The sequence below is a fragment of the Enhydra lutris genome, unplaced genomic scaffold, assembly GCF_002288905.1.
Source record: "Enhydra lutris kenyoni isolate GAN:26980312 unplaced genomic scaffold, ASM228890v2 scaffoldscaffold59, whole genome shotgun sequence".
Taxonomy (NCBI): Eukaryota; Metazoa; Chordata; class Mammalia; order Carnivora; family Mustelidae; genus Enhydra; species Enhydra lutris.
In genome coordinates this window covers 6,360,494-6,378,767 of record NW_019154143.1, presented here as the reverse complement: position 1 = coordinate 6,378,767, position 18,274 = coordinate 6,360,494, and the positions used below count along the sequence as shown (strand labels likewise).

Genomic DNA, 18,274 nt, shown 5'->3' with positions numbered 1-18,274 from the left:
GTCAGGTAAAATGTTCCAGGGAAAATTTGAATCCTGGAAACCCCTGACTATGACCCTGCAATTATGGTTTTGTCAGTCCTATTGTGACATTTCATGGTGGGTTGTCCTCTGTTTGAATTGGTATTTTCCAATAAACATTAGGATTTATTGTGTTCATTTCAAATACATGTATAAAGACATTAGCAACAGAAAATACAGACATATCGTTAAATATAACTTGATGTTCTATGGTATAGAGATCATTGTAGCAGATATTAGTAAATAGGAAAAAGTAATTTAAAAATTTGTGGATAAGGTTAAAGTGATGAAAATAATGTACTTGGTATTCCTTTGCTTATATATTGACAGTATTTTTTGTTTTTGTTTTAAGGAGTCTTCTGAAGTCTGTTGAAGAAGAATTACATCAGCGGTAATTTTGATTTTGAATTAAACCTAAAATACTTTATGTTATAGATAAGTAAAGTCTGTTTGCCCCTTCTCTGTCATATAACCTAAGGTTGTTTTGTTGTTGTCTAATTCTGAGTTCTGCAAAGCTGCACAAATAAAATTCTGTCTTCCAGTAGCCCTTCCTGCATTTTCTAAAATTTTCTCTTAAGCCATTTTGGTAAAGTCCATTTAGTGACAGTGGAATTATCCTTTGTCCTTAGAGGGCATGTGGCACATTTAGAAGATGATGAAGGGGATGATGATGAATCTAAACAGTAAGTTCTGTTTCTGTTTTTGATTAAAAAAAAGAAAAGGTGTCATTTGACTTGATTTCATAAATCTGACAGCATATACTGCCAGGAATTTTAATATCATTAGTAGTAACACAGTATTATGGGTTATACCACAGTTTCTTGATCTTTCTTTATTCTAGTTGTGTTAGCTCAAGGAACATTAACAAAACACCATAACTGGTGGTTTAAAAATTGATCTCACTGTTGTGGAGGCTGGGAGGCTGAGGCTCGAGCTGCAGGCCAGTTTAGTTCCTGGTGAGATGTCTCTTTCAGGCCTGCCAGATGGCTGCCTTTTCTCCATGTTCTTACTTGGGCTTTCCTCAATCCATGCATGCAGAGACAGAAGTCTCTCTCCCTTTTCCTATGAGGACCTCACTCTTAGGACTTCGGTTAACCTTCCACTAAACACTAGAATATGAGCACAATTTAGGCAAGTTGTCTGCCTCTCTGTAACAAGAATCCCCTTTCCTCCCGTTTCCAATAATACGGGCATCATTTCCATTTAAGACCTCAGCAGGATGACCTTTAATGTCCACATTCTACCAATATTCTGTTGGTGACTCTTTATGTATTCGCTAAGAAGATGGAAACTCTCTCCAGCTCTCCTTTCTGGCTACTCACCAGAATCACTCTTAGCGTCCTCATTTCTAGCCTGTACCTTAGAACTCTTCCAGCCTCTACCTATTATTCAGTTCCAAACCTGCTTCCACATATTTGGGTACTTGTTATAACATTACCCCACTTCTTGGTACCAAGCGAGTCTGTCTTAGCTTGGTCTGCCATAAGAAAATACCGGGAACTGAGTGACTTGAGTAACAGAAATTTGTCATGCTCTGGGGTCTTGGGTGTCTAAGATAATTGACTGCCCATTCAGTTCCTGGTGGGGCCCTATTCATGGGTTGTAGACAGCTGCCTTCTTGCTGTGTCCACACATGGTCTTCTCTCAGTGTATACACAAAAAAGAGAAGGAAAGAATAATCTCCTTTCCTCTTTTAAGGTCCTGTTGGATCAGGACCCCACCCTTAGGACCTCCTTTAACCTTAATTACCTTCTAGAAGCCCTATGTCCAAATACGATCACATTGGAGGTTAGGGCTTCAACATAGGAATTTTGGTGGACAAAATTCAGTTCATAGCACTGGCTGATGACAAAGAACTTTGAAAGAAACTAATTGACAAAGGTAGTAAATATATCTTGTAATTTAATGTTGTCATGTAGTAATTGGTAGATGCTATAATTATTACTACAACTACAAAGAGGCTTGTACTTGGTTGATTAAATTTCATCTGATATGTTTTAAATAAACACAGTGGATATAAGTGGTTTTTTTTTTTTTTTTTTAAGATTTATTTATTTATTTATTTATATGACAGAGATCACAAGTAGGCAGAGAGGGGGGTGGGGGGGTGGGGGGAAGCAGGCTCCCCGCTGAGCAGAGATCCTGATGCGGGGCTCGATCCCAGGACTCTGGGATCACGACCTGAGCCGAAGGCAGAGGCTTTAACCCACTGAACCACCCAGGCGCCCCATTATATAAGTGTATTTTTAAAGAGGGAATATTCTCACTTATGGAAGCATTGATACTTAGGTTTTTTTTAGATTTTTTCCCCCCTTTAAAGAAAGGTGCAGTTTCGTGGTAGAGTAACACCTGACTGGCAGTGGGAGGCATGGAGGCATAGGTTTTCCTTTATACCTCACTATCTGTGACCTTGAATCAGGTCACTTAGCCTCTCTGGGGCCCCCCTTTCCTCATCTGAGAGTTAATGCTCGATCATCTTTTAATTTTTTTGTACATCTAAATGCCAGTCCTGAGTTGCAATGAATCTTAGCTTCAGTCAAATAAATTCTACCTAAAATTTTCCAGCAAATATGTGTAGCTTTTGATGAGCTTCGTCAGAGATATTTCATATCTAACAGTAGTAAAAATGAAGCTTACATTGTAATATATTTTTATACCATATCATTTTGCTATTTTTTCCCAAACTAATTGCTGCTTATGTTTTTTAATAATTACCTTCTAATTGATATAAACAGGAACTGTAGTTATCTTTTCTTGTTTTAATTTGAAACCAAGAAAGCGTATCTCCTTAATTACTTCCGAATAAAACTTCATTCAGTATAACTTGAACATTCCACAGAATATTTGGAAAACACTCATAATCTCAGAAAAGAGAACTTGTTTATGCAAATATTCTTCCATATCTTTGAAAAATTAATTATATTTTAGTACTAATTCAATTCTGATTCTAAATTCTCATGTTTTTATAGTTCAACCATGAAAGCGAAAGTTCCACCTCCTTTGCCACCAAAGGTAAAGCAGGTTTTTCAATTTGAATTATGTGTGTGTGCTTGTTGTGATTGTTCTGCCACCTTAATACTGGATTACTATTTCCTCTGTAGCTTATTTTCACTTGGGATCCACCAAAAAAAATCATGAATAAGTTACTAACCAGGATACAGATGACTGTGATTATTTTTGTCTTTTTTTAATTATCCAACTTGTCACTTACTGTTTATTCTAAATAATAAGTTCTAGAAATTTGTACATTAAAATGATTAACAGGTTAGTATTATTTCACCTGGTTAGAAATCTCACATTTTTTTGTAAGATTTTTTTCCTCCAAAATCTCTGATCTACTAGTAACTGATTTCTTGAGAATGGGTAAGGATAATGATTTATCATCATAGATATGTAACTGTCAGAACGTACTTTTACATTAAAAGTACAAAATAGGAGAGTAATTTTCAAAATTTTTTTAGCAACAAAATCCTTTTGTTACAATGTTAAAAAACATAAAATACTAAAATTACTCTGATAGTTTTTTTTAAGACAAAATGAGTTGATATAGGTAGTAAAAATTCATGAGTTTATATGCAGAGCAAATTTTAATTATAAAATTGAACTCTTTATAAAATGAGCTATTCCAAGGTTTGAAATCAGGGGTTATAAAAGAAAGTTGCAGTCTGATCAGTCTTGGCAACTAATATATTATTACTGTATTTTGCTTTCATTTTATGCTTTTGAAAAAATCATAATTCACACAGTACTTGCTTATTTAGTTTTACATTAGAATTTCAAAAAGTGCTGAGCAATCTTCCTAATAATGGACACATTTATAAAAACTTATAAAATCTCCAAACTGTCAGCAGACTGGAGGTTTTTTTCATTGTCTGCACAGAAAGTTTCTTAGCCATTCCATATGGCTTGTTAGTATTCTCCAGTATGATAAAAATTTTAATCGGTATCTTCTCCTGCCCCAGTCTGAGAGATTAAACATTAACGTAAAATCCATAGTCATCTAAAAGAGACAGTTTAGCCTTATAAAGAACTGAAATCTGATTAGCCTGAATATTTATAAAGAGAATCATTTAAATTGAAGGTCAGAAAAAATAGAATATTCTTACTTAGCAAGTCTAGGTAGGAAAGCTTGTGAAGGAATTAGGGGCTTTTTTTTCCTGCCTGAGAAAACACCTTATTGTACATTTTAAGGATGTATGTAGGATAATCTGAATCAAGTAGTTGAATAACCGTGAAGTTTAGCTAGTAAACACAATTCAAAAAATGTTTAATATTTTTCCTTTGGAATGAAACATGAATAATTTCATGTTTAACCGTTGGTCTCCTTTTCTGTATTATTTCAGCCTAAGTCCATATTCATGCCACAGGAAACTCATTCTACTGAGGATGATAACCAAGGAACTATCAAGAGATGTCCCACGTCAGAGAGCCCAGCAAAACCATCCCAAGTTCCGCCAAGACCACCGCCACCCAGATTACCTCCACAAAAGCCCATTGCTTTAGGTAATGGTGGTAGGGAGGGTGAGATAGCCACGTTACCAGGGTTTAGTACTGCATGAAAAAAATGGAGGGTATCTTTCTTTTAAGAGAGTATTTGAAATTCCTTTGAGAGACGGGAGAAGGAAGACAATGACCATAGAGATGTTTTCTGCTTTTTGCCACATGATTTGAAGTGTTTATATGGCAGGATTACCTTTGACCCATTCTGGGATTCAGATGTCCTTGTTTCTCATTTCTTATCTAACCTCTTCCCTCTTGGAGAATTGTGAATGTTAAATTCATCATTTATCTTAGCGTGGCAGCAGAAGAAACAACTCTGAACAAACAAGGAAAGTGTGTTTTGGTTGTAGGCTTACTTGTGTTTTAGAAAAAGAAGGGAGGGTACTCTGTCTAACTTCTTCATTTTATTTCATTTAATCATTTTTAGAAAAATGATTGTCACTCTTGATAGGTATTTGCCTCCAAATTAATACCAGAAGATGCTGTTTTAATACTATATTCTTGCATATTATGCACAAGCAGCGAAAAAAAAAAAAAAGAAGGAATTAAAAAAAGAACTACTGAAGTTTCCTGGATAACATAGTGTGAATTGCCCCTTTCCTGAAAGTAGTTATATATATCTTTGTCTTTTACACAAATACAAGTGCTTAGACATAACCTGATTTTAAATTTGTTTGTATGAAAAAAAAGATAAAAGTAGCAGAACATGTGTATCAGACTTCTTTGAGTACTAAATATTTCTGATTGGGCGATCCCAAGTGAAGACAGAAACCATCTGAGAGATCGGATTTTTCTTTCCTAGTTGATAATTTTCTGAATAAAAGTTTTCATGAAAATTAATCCTTTTTAAATATATTTAAACATCTCACTGAAGGAAATGGAGTGAGCTCCTTCCAGTTAAATGGTGAACGAGATGGTTCATTATATCAACAACAGAATGAACACAGAGGCACAAACCCTTCAAGGAAAGAAAAGAAAGATGTACCAGTAGGTATTTATATTTATAACCTCTACTTGTTCTTTTTCTTTCTCATTGTTAAGTTAGTTTTGTTATTGTAATTAATGAAACTTTAGCAATTACATATTTTACAATATGGTATTTAATATGATGAAAATGGGTTGCTTAAATCTTTAAAAAAAAAAAGCAACTTTGCTGTGGCAAACTTGAATGATGGCCAGTTGGTTATAATCGTGTATTATAAAATGTGACCTTCTGCATACAGATGACTATTTTCATGGTGATGAGATTGATTCTCACAAAGTTCCTTTTTCAGTCTCAAAAAGTTATGGAAAGTAGGACATGGACAGATGAGGGAAGCTAGGACTTACTCAGGACAGATTTTTAACTGTAGATTACATAATTCATGGTATTACTACTCTTACTCAAAGAAAATACCTAACAAGGAGGAAAAATTATTTTCTAGTAGATATAAAATATCACTTCAGAAAAGATGAAATTAACCTTAACAGCTATTTGTGTTACAGATAAATAAGTGTTCTCTATCAGGGGATTAAAAATATTTTAACATTTGTAAAGAATCTCTTCATCATCAGATGACAAATGTCTGTCATCATAGAACTTAGAGCAACAAAAAAATCCTTAAAATCCCCAATTCAGCAGATGAGATCATGAGATGAGATGGTATTTTTTAAAAGTTTTCATGTATACTAATATTTGTTTTTATAGATATTTATAGTGTATTTAAAATGTTTATGTGCATATAGCTGTGATTTTAGGTAGAAAGCACACTGCTAGAGGCTTTTGTACTATATCTGGTAAACTTTTTTTTAAAAATATTTCATGATAGGGGTGCCTGGGTGGCTCAGTGGGTTAAGCCTCTGCCTTCAGCTCAGGTCATGATCTTAGGGTCCTGGGATTGAGCCCCGCATCAGGCTCTCTGCTCAGCGGGGAGCCTGCTTCTCCCTCTCTCTCTGCCTGCCTCTCTGCCTACTTGTGATCTCTCTCTCTCTCTCTCTCTGTCAAATAAATAAATAAAATCTTTAAAAATGAAAAGTAAATGTTTCATGACATAATATGATGTACCATTTTTTATTTTCAGTTAAAGCATTTAACTGGGATTATCCATCATAATTTATGAAATTTAGGTAGGACGTTGTTAACAAAAGCATAAAATGCCCTTCAGGAATAAGTTTTTATGAAGTCTGTCCAGCTGAGCAGGGCCTTTTTGTTTTCATCAGTGTAAATTTTAGCAGCCCTGTTAATTAGTGATACAGATATACAACTTGGTACAGATATACAACCTTACACCTGCAGTGCGGTGTAAGAACCTTTGAGAGATGTAGTTTTATGTATGCGTTTTTAATTCACTCTATTACCTATTTCAGTAGGATAAGGAACTACTGTTCTGTAGTAGTGAAACTAACAGTCTCAGTAATTCTGAAATATGTCCATAACTGTATCATAGGATAAACAGTATCCATGATATATTAAAACATGATTAGTTTCTGCAGCTTGAAATTATTTATAGCCAGTTCTATCAATACTTAATATAAATCTTACAGTTACAACATTGAGAGCTCACTAATTAAAAATGTTTTGCCAGAGTAGGTGATCTAACATAATTTAAGGATATCAATATAAAACTAAGTACATAAATTATTTGCAAAATGGAAAAACATTGTCAGAAGTTAGTGGCCATGAGAGGCTGCACATCCTCATATACCTATCTGCAAAATAAAATTTCAAATAGTCTTAATTTCGGAAGTGTCTAGTAGTTACAGAAGTAGTACTACATAGAATATTTCATTTGTATTATATATACAAAATCAACTAATAGCTTTTTAGTTCATTTCTGTCACATCACTTAGGTAATTTTGATTTAGATTAGAAAAAATTAGGATGTCATTCCTTAAAATATTAAGATTAACCTCCAAAGAATTCTAAACTTTCATAAAATAGAGTTTAAAGTATCATTGTGTGACGACTGGGTGGCTCAGTTGATTAAGTGTCTGCCTTTGGCTCAGATCATAATCCCAGGGTCCTGGGACCTAATCGACTTCACTCAGTGGGGAGGGAGTCTGCCTCTCCGTCTCCCCCTGCCAACTCTCCCTGCTTGTCCTCTCTCTGTCTCTCTTTCTCTCTCTCTCTCTCTCTCTCTCTCTCTCTCTTTTTCTCTCTGACAAATAAATGAATAAAATCTTAAAAAAAAAAAAAAGTGGTCGAGTTTATCTTGAATTAGGAAGGACTACATTTTAAGAAATAAATAAAGTATCCTCTCTCTCAAAGAGATTCCTTCTCCAGGGGACAAATCATATACTTCAGGCACGTAGCCCCTTGGAAAAATATCTGGTATTCTTGAGCATGTTGTAGGTGAAGGATTATGCTGTTTTTACTCTCCTTATAATTATCAGTATACTTTGACCAGTGATTGATACATTTGAATTCATCAAAATATAAAACTTCAGTTGACGTTGTAAACAAGGTTAAGATAATCTACAGACTAGAATAAGACATGTGTAATGTATTTAATAGATAAAGTATTTGCATCTAAAGGGCCTGGTTGGCTCAGTCGGTTAAGTATCTGCCTTCAGCTCAGGTCATGATCCCCAGGTCTTGGGATTGAGCCCCACATTAGGCTACTTGCTTAGCGGGGAGCCTACTTCTCCCTCTGCCTAACACTCCCCCTGCTTATGCACATGCGCACGCGCGCGCTCTCTCTCTCTCTGAAAAGTAAGTAAAGTCTTTTTTAGAAAAAAAAATTTCAAATCTAGATTACATAAAGAACTCCCAAGAAATAGATAATAAAAACATAACTCAGTAAAAAAAATGGGAAAAGACAATTCACAGAAGAGAATATACAAATAGCCAATTCTGTTTTTCAAATATTCTCAATCTTCCTGACAATCAGAGCCATGCAAATTAAGGAGAAAACATTTTTATTGATCAGTTTGATAACATTAAGTGTCTGTGAGATCATAAGGAACCAGTGCTGTCCTACATTGCTGATGGGTATGATATGAGATGAGTACTCAGAAAGCTTGGCAGCCAGAATGTAGATACAGCCCTTTTGTTCCAGTAGTTTCTCTTCTCACAGTGTACCCTAAAAAAATCATTCACATATTGCATAGTAAGGTACATGCAAGGGTGACCATTTCTGCATTTTTGTTATAGTAAAAAATGGAAAATAACTTAAATATCCAGTAATAATTAGAGAATAACTAAATAAAGTATGTTATATTCATACTGTGCTACAGTTAAAACAAATGAACCAGATCTATGTGTACTGATATGAAGATCTGTCCAAGACCCAACATTAAGGCAAAGAAGAGGTTGATAAAACAGTACATGACTATTTATGTTCTAAAACAAAAAGTGTTTTCTGTAGGTAATCATATATATATACATATATATATGTATACACACACACATATATACATACGTACATACACACGAAAGAGGTATGAAAATATACACAAATACATGAGTACATATAGTTATCTGGAAGAAAGGCTTGGGAGGGTACACACTAAATCAGTTTGGGGGGGGCAGGTACCAGGAGTAAGTGGACTATAGAAGGGTTATAGGGAACTTTAGCCTTACCTTATTGTTTCGTTTTACAAAAGGAAAGGGTTCATGTATTTTATTTTGATACATGTGTTTGAAATACAGTATTGTTATACCAAACAGCAACAAAAAGTGTATTCATGCATGTATTCTTTTTCTAGAAGCCTATTAGTAATGGTCTACCCCCAACACCTAAAGTGCATGTAAGTATAAATATCAAATAGGTTGTTTTCAAGCTAAATACAATGAAAGGTAATTGCTTGGCTGTGTATCTTTGGTTAGATTTTCTACCTGTTTGAAAGAATCTCCTTTATTAATTAAAAAAAAATTTGTAAGATTGCTAACTTAAATATTGTTACATCTGAAAAGTAGCTTTACAAAATAAAATTATGGTAAATTACACATTTTAAAACTCCTTTATTCCAAAATTTGTTAATATCTTCTTTGTAGATATTTTTGAAGAAATGTAGAAAAGGCACATGGATACAATAGGAAGTACAAAATGTAGACATGACACATTTTTCAATTGTCAAAAACAAAAGTTTAAAACTAGAAGAAACATTAAAGGATCATCTGGCCCAAACTCTGTTTTGACCATGAGTAAAACTGAGACCCCAGAATGTTTGCAGGATTTTTTCCTAGGTATACTCCTGTGTTCCACTCTGTCCTGGTTGGTTTTTTTGCTGCCTTAGTATTAAAATTATGTTATTATATTATAAAATTATATTAGCTCAATTAAATTATTAGCTCCGTGTAATTGTGCATCAGTATAAATAGAACTGCATTTTCACCACTGCAAACCTGTAACCTAAAATGTAGTATGACACTAATTTAGAAGGTGTCTGCTGCCTTTCTAGTCTGTAACCTCTTGACTCTCCTTTTTAGCCTTTTTAGTTTCTCCCTCCACTTTGTAATTATATAAAGATCTAAATATTTGTACCTTATTTTACAAAATAAAAGTTTTGAGAGTAAAGGGCTCCCAAATCCAGCAGAGACCCTCAAACAGCAGGGCGTGATTGCCTGTTTGGGTACAGTGCAGAGCTGTCAGGTCAGGTGCCGCTAATAGGGAAGCGCTCGTAACTGGAAAGCCAGGTCCTGTCAGCTGTCCAGACTAGCTTACGGGCGGGGTTGGTTTCATTGTTGGCACCTCATTTTGTCACTTGGATTTTTAGCGATTAGGCAGCACCTCTACATACGAAATTTTGGCAGTTATCTTGAAGAATAATGAACTAGTTAAATGATAACAATTTCTGCCCTACAGCATTAAAAACATTTTTTATTGATCTTTTATCACCTGCTGGTATTGCCAGGTTGTTGTTATTTGGTACTAAAATCTTAATAATATTGGTTGGTAGGTTTCTTTGAGGAAAAGGAAATCTCAAAGTTTATGATTTTATTTTTTCATGTTAGTATTTTTAATCCCTTATCAACTATAGTAATGCGTTCTGTCTCTGGGTATTGTCTCCATATTTGTGAAGAAAACATTCCAGCCATAAAATGATGCACAGTGCTCTTCTCATCAAATATTTTTGTATTCTTCCCCCCTCCCCAAGTTGTTGGTAGAAAAGGTGATTAAATGAATAAGCTTTCTTGTATTTATTTATTTGAACCTGAACAACAGTTTCAAAATTAACATTTTATTCAAATGATCAAAAAAAGTTCAAATGAATGATACTATATTTCCTTATAAGGTACTTATTATATAAAAGACTTGTAAATGGGCCAGATAAATATTAACAAAAAGAAATAAAGCTTTTTATTGACCATCCAGGGAGAATAAGCACATTGCTTTTTTTTTTTTAAAGGGGTACAGACCCATGTTTTGAAGTACACAATATGAATTTTGAAATCAGCTATACTTCTTTCATGTTTTAATGTTAAGTTTAATGATTAAGAACATTTTAGGTCATGAAATGAAAGAAGAAACTTTTCACCTTTGTAGAATTTATGATTTCCTTCTTATCAGGGAATATTGTATTACTTGGTTATTCTTTGTTTTTCCAGATGGGTGCATGTTTTTCGAAGGTTTTTAATGGATGTCCCTTGAAAATTCACTGTGCAACATCATGGATAAACCCAGACACAAGAGGTAGTACTATATGTTTCTATGTTATCTTTCTTACTGTTTTTTAACCTGAGGCCATGAAAGCATTCAGTTTTCTTCATGTTCAGAATACCCTTCTGAAAATTTTTTTGTTATAATTTTTAAAAATTGTTCAAGGTAAATTTGTTTCTCCGTGTTATTAGCAGTGTTTGAAGTGACCTGCAACACTAAAATTTCACTGTGTGGTCCCCATATCAATAGAGTGAAACCATACACTCTATGCCACCCTGATTGCCTCCAGAGAAGTTTTTTTTCTGTAGCTGCACGTTCAGTATCTTTGTGTTTTAGGTATAGCTGTTGTTAAAGGAGTTAACGGCCAAGGGTCCAGGGTGTAGTGAACACTCTAGAGGGCCTCTCCACCTTAAAGGGAGTCATAGTAAGAATCGTTGTCATTAGTCACTGACAAAAGACTACCAGCGTTCTCTCACTATATATCTTAGTATCTGTGTATGTAAGATCTACACGAATACGTGCCTGCGCGTCTTACTAAATCTTTTAAAAATCCAAGGTAGAGAAACTTGTATTTCCCAAATAGGGAGAATGACATTAAGAGAGGTTCATCGTTTTGTCACCAGTCTGGGGTATAGCTGCACTTGGAATCCTGTTCATTTGTAGGGTCGGACTACAAAGCTTATGCCTTTAATCTGCCGGCTCTAATCCTAAATACTGGGCAGTATAGGAATGCTCTTGGCATTCTCAGTTGTTCTCAGCCTACTTCAGTTTAGTGTGGAGAAGTTCTTGACCTATTGGTTTTTTTTATCAAAAGCAGCTCAGACAGGACTGTGGCTAAACTACCATGTTCTAGCAGATACGGAGTACCCTAGCAGGTAGCCAAGTTTTAGTTAACTTTTTGAATAGGCAGTAGCCAGATCCTGGTTTGTTGGGGTTTGGTTTGGTTTGGTTTTGTTTTTGTTTTTGTTTTTAGATCCTGGTGTTTCGATGACACTGCTTATAATGGTAGCTCATCTGCAAAAATATTTTGTATCAGTTCTTCTGTATTTATATTCTGTACATCAAATGTACATGATGCTCTCTTAAAGGAATTGTAGTAAAGAAGCTACAGATTCTCTGCCAGTCCTCAGCACCCCCTGATATGTGAGGAACCCTCTGATATGTGAGGAACCCTAGCATTCCAGGCTTCAGAACCTCTTTATCATCTCCTTTGAGGCTGGTATTTACATATAGCTCAGCTCATTAAGGTAGAGTGTTTAGCCACTTAGTTGTATTAAACTATATTTACTGCTTAGCCATCACATAATTCTTTCTTCATATTAATACATATTTACTTAATTTCTATATAAATCCTTTTTGAAAGTATTTTACATATCAAAACCGGTGAATTACTTTGTCATTTCAGATCAGTACTTGATATTTGGTGCCGAAGAAGGGATTTATACTTTGAATCTTAATGAACTTCATGAAACATCAATGGAACAGGTGTGTTATTTTGTATTGTCCCCTTTTTAAAGTTACATATAGATAGTAGGCAAGAAATAAATTACAATTCTAGGATTTTCTGCTTGTATCCATAAGAGCTTCACAGAGCATATTGTATTTGTCAGGTCCCGAGGACACATTCGCAGGACTAGTCCTTGCCCTGCAGGACCTCATGATGTAATAGAGAAAGAGATGTGGCAGTCACTGCAACACTCTGCTGTCACCTTAGAAGTGAGCACAGGTCGAGGCCACAGAGGTGCAAGTCACTAGCCTCTCCTCTGGGCAGGTGAGAAGAGACCGTTCATGGCAATGAGCGGAAGCTTCCCAGACAGATAGGGGGTAAATAGGAAGGTGTGGAGTTGTGAATCAGCATGGCGAGACGGGGAGCCGTGAACAGTCTGACTGGAATATAGGATAACTGCAGCATAGGAACAGTAGATGGAGGTGGGTGGGGAAGGCGGCTGCCATACCCCTGAGCTTGTGTACCATGCTGATGACCAGGTCCGCATTTTAGAACTATCTGCAGAGTGATGAGAGATGGCAGGAGAGATTTTGGTCAAAGGGTGAAGAAGTGTTGAGTCGGGGCAGAAGTGGAGAGGACAGAAAGGGGTTTGGAATTGTATGGGGACATTGGTTAGTGTCCCAGGGACTGGGGGAAGCTTTTGACATTTAGTAGCCAAGGGCCGGCAAAGCTAAACAACCTACACAATGGTAATTAATGATGGTGTTAGTAGCCGATACCTATATAAAACTGACTGGACGCCAGATACTGTATTTACATTTTTTAAAAAAGATTTATTTATTTATTCCAGAGAGAAAAAAGAGAGAGAGGAGGGGCAGAAGGAAAAAAATCTCAGACTCCCCGATTAGCGGGTCTCAGTCCCATGACCCATGAGATCATGGCCTGAGCTGAAACCAAGAGTCAGACGCTCAACCAACTGAGCCACCCAGGCACCTGCCAGATACTGTTTTTAATGTAATTAACTTACTTAATCTTCACAACAACTCTCAAAGATAGATACCATCATGGATCACATTTCTGTTGAGAAATCTGAGGCACGGAAGGGATTAGTAAATTTCAGAGATCGCACAACTATTAAGTAGCTGAACTGGGTGGGATATGAACCCAGGCCAGCTGGCTCCAGAGGCCATATCATTAACTGCTTCACCACAATGCCTTCCCCACCTGTGTGGCTCCTGTGGAGAAACACCAGACCTAGAGAAAGACTAAAGAGCGGGAACTGGCATATTAAATGACCTCTTCAATATGGAAGTTCAGGAAAAATCTAGGTTGACTCCAGGTCTCCAGCTAGTGAATGACAAGTACCACCTGTCAGGGTATCGTGTGCAGAAGGGGAAGTAGGTTTGAAGGGCATGATAGTGCATGAAGTTTGGTCACACGGAGTTTTGGGTGCCTATGGGATGTATAACTGATTGTCCATTATCAATATAAATTGATTACAAATACAATGGAGAGAAAAAAATCTGTAAGTAATGGTATTTTCTTCATAACCAAACATTTCCATCTTTTCTCACTGCAGCATTTTTTTTAAAGATTTTATTTATTTATTTGACAAACAGAGATCACAAGTAGGCAGAGAGGCAGGCAGAGAGAGAGGAGGAAGCAGGCTCCCCGCTGAGCAGAGAACCCAACGCGGGGGCTCGATCCCAGGACCCTGGGATCATGACCTCAGCCGAAGGCAGAGGCTTTAACCCACTGAGCCACCCAGGCACCCCTCATTGCAGCATTTTTTAATCAGATTTTCTAACAAGATCCTAAACTGTATGATAATACTGTAAATCTTTCAATCTGGATGGAAGTGGTATATAATGAGGTGGCTGAAAAATATTAGGAACTAGAGAAAAATGGAAAGGGTCTTGTATAATTGTACTTACAATTACTAATTGTAATAATTAGTAAATAACTCAAAGGTAGTGATATTTTTCTTGGATATAATAAGATTTAAAAATCACTTTATAGGTAACAATATTAATTGTAGGGAACAAGGCTAACTTCATGCATAGGTGGGGTAAGCATTTATTCGCCTAATTCAAGGGACTGTTAAGTGAAGGTGCCCACCAGCCCCATCTGGTCCCAGTCTTCAGGAAGTCCCTTCCTGAGATGCTTCAGCACTGGAAACTACACTGTTTGAATAATATAGTCTGAGCTACACATGCCCTACAAAGTGAAACCTTTTCCCTTGCAGAGAAAGCCTTTGAAAAGTAGGGAATGAGAATATGTGCAATCCAGTGTTTTTTTATCTTGCTATGAAATTAGGTGGATTTTCTCTGTTCTCTAGAGGAAAGAGACCAGGTGGCATGAGTCTGTTAGACAGGGGAAGATGCTGGAAGGAGAGGAAATCACACCAAATAGGGTCCTGATTTTAATTTTTTTTTTTTCTGATTTTAAATTTTTTATCTGCTTTTTTTACTTACAGCTAACACTCACTGAGTGCTCCGCATATGCCAGTCTTCCACGCCCTTTTCTTGTTTAATCACCACAGCCAACTCTGTTAGGTATAGGCGCTCCATTTTACAAATAAGAGCACTGACTCACAGAGATCACATTATCCAAAGTCACAGTCACTGAGAAAGCAGGTATCTGAGTCTGTGCAAAACATTATCCAAAGTCACAGTCACTGAGAAAGCAGGTATCTGAGTCTGTGCAAACTGTAGAACCTACTCTTCTTAACTACTGTATACCTTCATTAAATGGATTATTTCACCCAGAGCCTACTTTGCTAGAGGAACTCAACATTAGAAATCTAGAAAAGGTTTAGGGTTTTATTAAATGTGGCTAAAAACAAAAATCCAGTGCGAAATCCACTTAATAAAACTTTGCAATATACTTTTTCATTGTCCCTGTGTTGACAGTTTATTATGCGAGGAGTTTTTGTCTTGCCCTGGTACTTTGTATGTTTGTATTAAACAAGCTAATTCACTTACATTTACAAATAAATTATCTCACAATAGACCATAGATTCAATAGTAGAGAAATACTTTTGATGGTTTTTCTCAATGAAGATAAACCCAGTTCAAGACAGTATTAAATATAAAGCAACTTTTTGCTGGGCACCTGGATGGCTTAGTTTGTTAAGTGGCTGCCTTCAGCTCAGGTCATGATCCCAGGGTCCTGCGTTCGAGTCCCATATCGGGCTCCCTGCTTGGTGGGGAGTCTGCTTCTCCCACTGCCTCTGCCTGCCACTGTGCCTACTTGTGCTCTCTCTCTCTGTGTCAGATAAATAAAAATCTTTAAAACAAAACACAGTTTTTGCTACTTTGATAACATACTGCTATATGGCTTGTAATAAGTCACTGCCCCTCATTCTGCCTAATTTTCTCAATGTAGCCAATGAATTCCCAATTCTATTGTGGATTTTTTATGACTAGCATAAAATAGGAAATGTTTATGTCGTTTCAGTCTGAGACACAGCAATAGACACATTTTTCAAAATTAAAAACTATGGCAAAAATACAGCATAGAGAACATAGTCAATAATATTGTAATAACATTGTATGGAGAAAGATGATGACTACAATTTAACTGTGGTGAGCATTAGATAGTGTATAGAATTGTCAAATCACTATTTTGTGCACCTGAAATCAATACAATGTTGTATGTCAACCATATTTCAATAATAATTCTTTTTAAAACTATATTGCCATGTCTTATTTGTTTGGAGAAATTAGATACTTTATGTGAGTATATTTTGCAAATAAAAGAAACAATCAGATTTTACATGAAGTAGCTTTTACTTTGTTCTTTCCCTTTTATTATTACCTTTTCTCCTTTAATTATCCAGGGACATCATTGTGACTTTGTGCTTTAATAAAGTAAAGCCCTTTAGAGGCCTTGGTATGTTTCATTTGTCCCTTCATTCTCTCCCTTCCCTGCCCACATCCCAATCTATTTTGGAGTAACTGAGTAGGAGCTGCCAGAGCAAACCCGGCGCTTGGGTTTATTAAATCAGAATGCTTCATTATATTCATCAGTGGCTCTCAGACTTCGGTATGCCTCAGAATCATGTGGAGGGGCTGGTTAATACTAAATTGCTGGGCCCCCTTTCAGAACTTCTGCTTCAGTAAGTCTGGGGTGAGGTCCAAGAATTTTCATTTCTAATAAATGCCCCCGTGATGCTAATAATGCTGATGTGGATGGAGGGACCATTTTGAGAACCACTGGACTTCATAATAATATATATTAATGAGAGCAGTTACATTTTTCCTTCAAAGAATATGGACTGTGTTCCATGGATTCCCTTGTTTTTGCCCTAAATACTAATCACTTTCAAACTTCCGGAGCTGCCTGTCAGTTCTTATGGACTGTTTCAGAAATGAATTACATATCTGTATTCTTAATTATTTGTACATTTTCATCTTCTTCCCTCAACCTTTTTTCCTCCATACCTGGTGTTTTGATACCCTATGTTCCACTGCACCATGATTCTTTTTTGTGTCTCTTCTGCTAGAGAAGCTGGGCATGTCCATATGCCTAGATATGAAAGTATCTAGAGAAATACACAGGAAAGTGAATTATTTAACCCCAGAACCAAAATAAAGGAATAGACATTTGGAAACGTCCTTTCTCCCTTTGCATTTGGGATTATATAGTTCTTAACCATAAGGGAGACTAGAACTAATCAGATCATGTTGAGACTTAGGTAATGAAATTACATCGCTGATTTACTTATTTTTCTCCCATATAAATATCATCTTGTTTTAAAGGTCTTCTAAAATGAATGTCTATTAAAAATAAATTTCTTTTTTAAGACTAGCCCATTGATAAGACAGGTTACATAGTTAATTATGTACATATTTATGTTATTATTTTATCTGTTATCTTTTGTAAACTTTGCACTTTTTTTTTTTTTTTTAAACCAGCTATTCCCCCGAAGGTGTACATGGTTATACGTAATGAACAATTGCTTACTATCAATATCTGGTAAGTCTTAGTTTTTACATATCTTAAAATTATTCCTATTTATGTTACTAGCTTTTATTATCATGGTTATTTTTCTTTACAGGTAAAGCTTCTCAGCTTTATTCCCATAATTTACCGGGGCTTTTTGATTATGCAAGACAAATGCAGAAGTTACCTGTGGCTATTCCAGCACACAAACTCCCTGACAGGATACTGCCAAGGTAACTGTACATTTACTTATGTGTCATCCTTAGGGGTAGTATGTTAATTAATTCTAAATAACAGTTATACTACAGAAATTGAAAAAAGCATTCAGTTTGGGTTAGTAGAAATCATTTGTAATGAAAAAACTGTGAGAGGTAATATATTTTCACAAGAACTGGAAGCACCTCTAGAATTTTAAAACTGATTAGTGTTTTTTACAAGGTTAAAACTAATTTTTTTCTATGATTTGCTAGTAATTTTCCATCTTATACAGTGCTTTTGACATACTGTGTTAATTTGAATAAAGTGGATTTTTTTCAAAGTACAATTTCTAAACTTAGAAAATCAAAATGATTTATTAAATCAAGGTTTTCACATTAGAAAATAATTACTTAGGAACTGAGGGGTTTTGCTTTTCTACTTTCAGGAATATTTCATTTTGCTCTCTCTTCCTTTGGTTATTATCGTGTTGTGCCTCATTTGTTGACCAAAAGGTCTTTGGAATCTAGTATAAATTGTATTTTAAGAAAACATTGTACTGTAGCCATTCTTCCTTTACCATCTC

The 18,274-nt window shown here is 35.7% G+C and overlaps 1 protein-coding gene across 2 annotated transcripts in view; it reads left to right on the top strand.

Moving 5' to 3' along the window:
* LOC111158411 (mitogen-activated protein kinase kinase kinase kinase 3) overlaps positions 1–18,274 on the top strand; it is a 199,121-nt gene that overhangs the window by 160,453 nt on the left and 20,394 nt on the right. For both annotated transcript variants that reach the window (XM_022520409.1, XM_022520408.1), the window contains 10 exons: positions 371–409; positions 648–701; positions 2,988–3,030; positions 4,362–4,521; positions 5,393–5,505; positions 9,205–9,246; positions 11,048–11,132; positions 12,505–12,584; positions 17,466–17,526; positions 17,609–17,726. In XM_022520409.1, the coding sequence (XP_022376117.1) occupies positions 371–409; positions 648–701; positions 2,988–3,030; positions 4,362–4,521; positions 5,393–5,505; positions 9,205–9,246; positions 11,048–11,132; positions 12,505–12,584; positions 17,466–17,526; positions 17,609–17,726 (795 nt within the window). The remainder of the gene's footprint in view (positions 1–370; positions 410–647; positions 702–2,987; positions 3,031–4,361; positions 4,522–5,392; positions 5,506–9,204; positions 9,247–11,047; positions 11,133–12,504; positions 12,585–17,465; positions 17,527–17,608; positions 17,727–18,274) is intronic.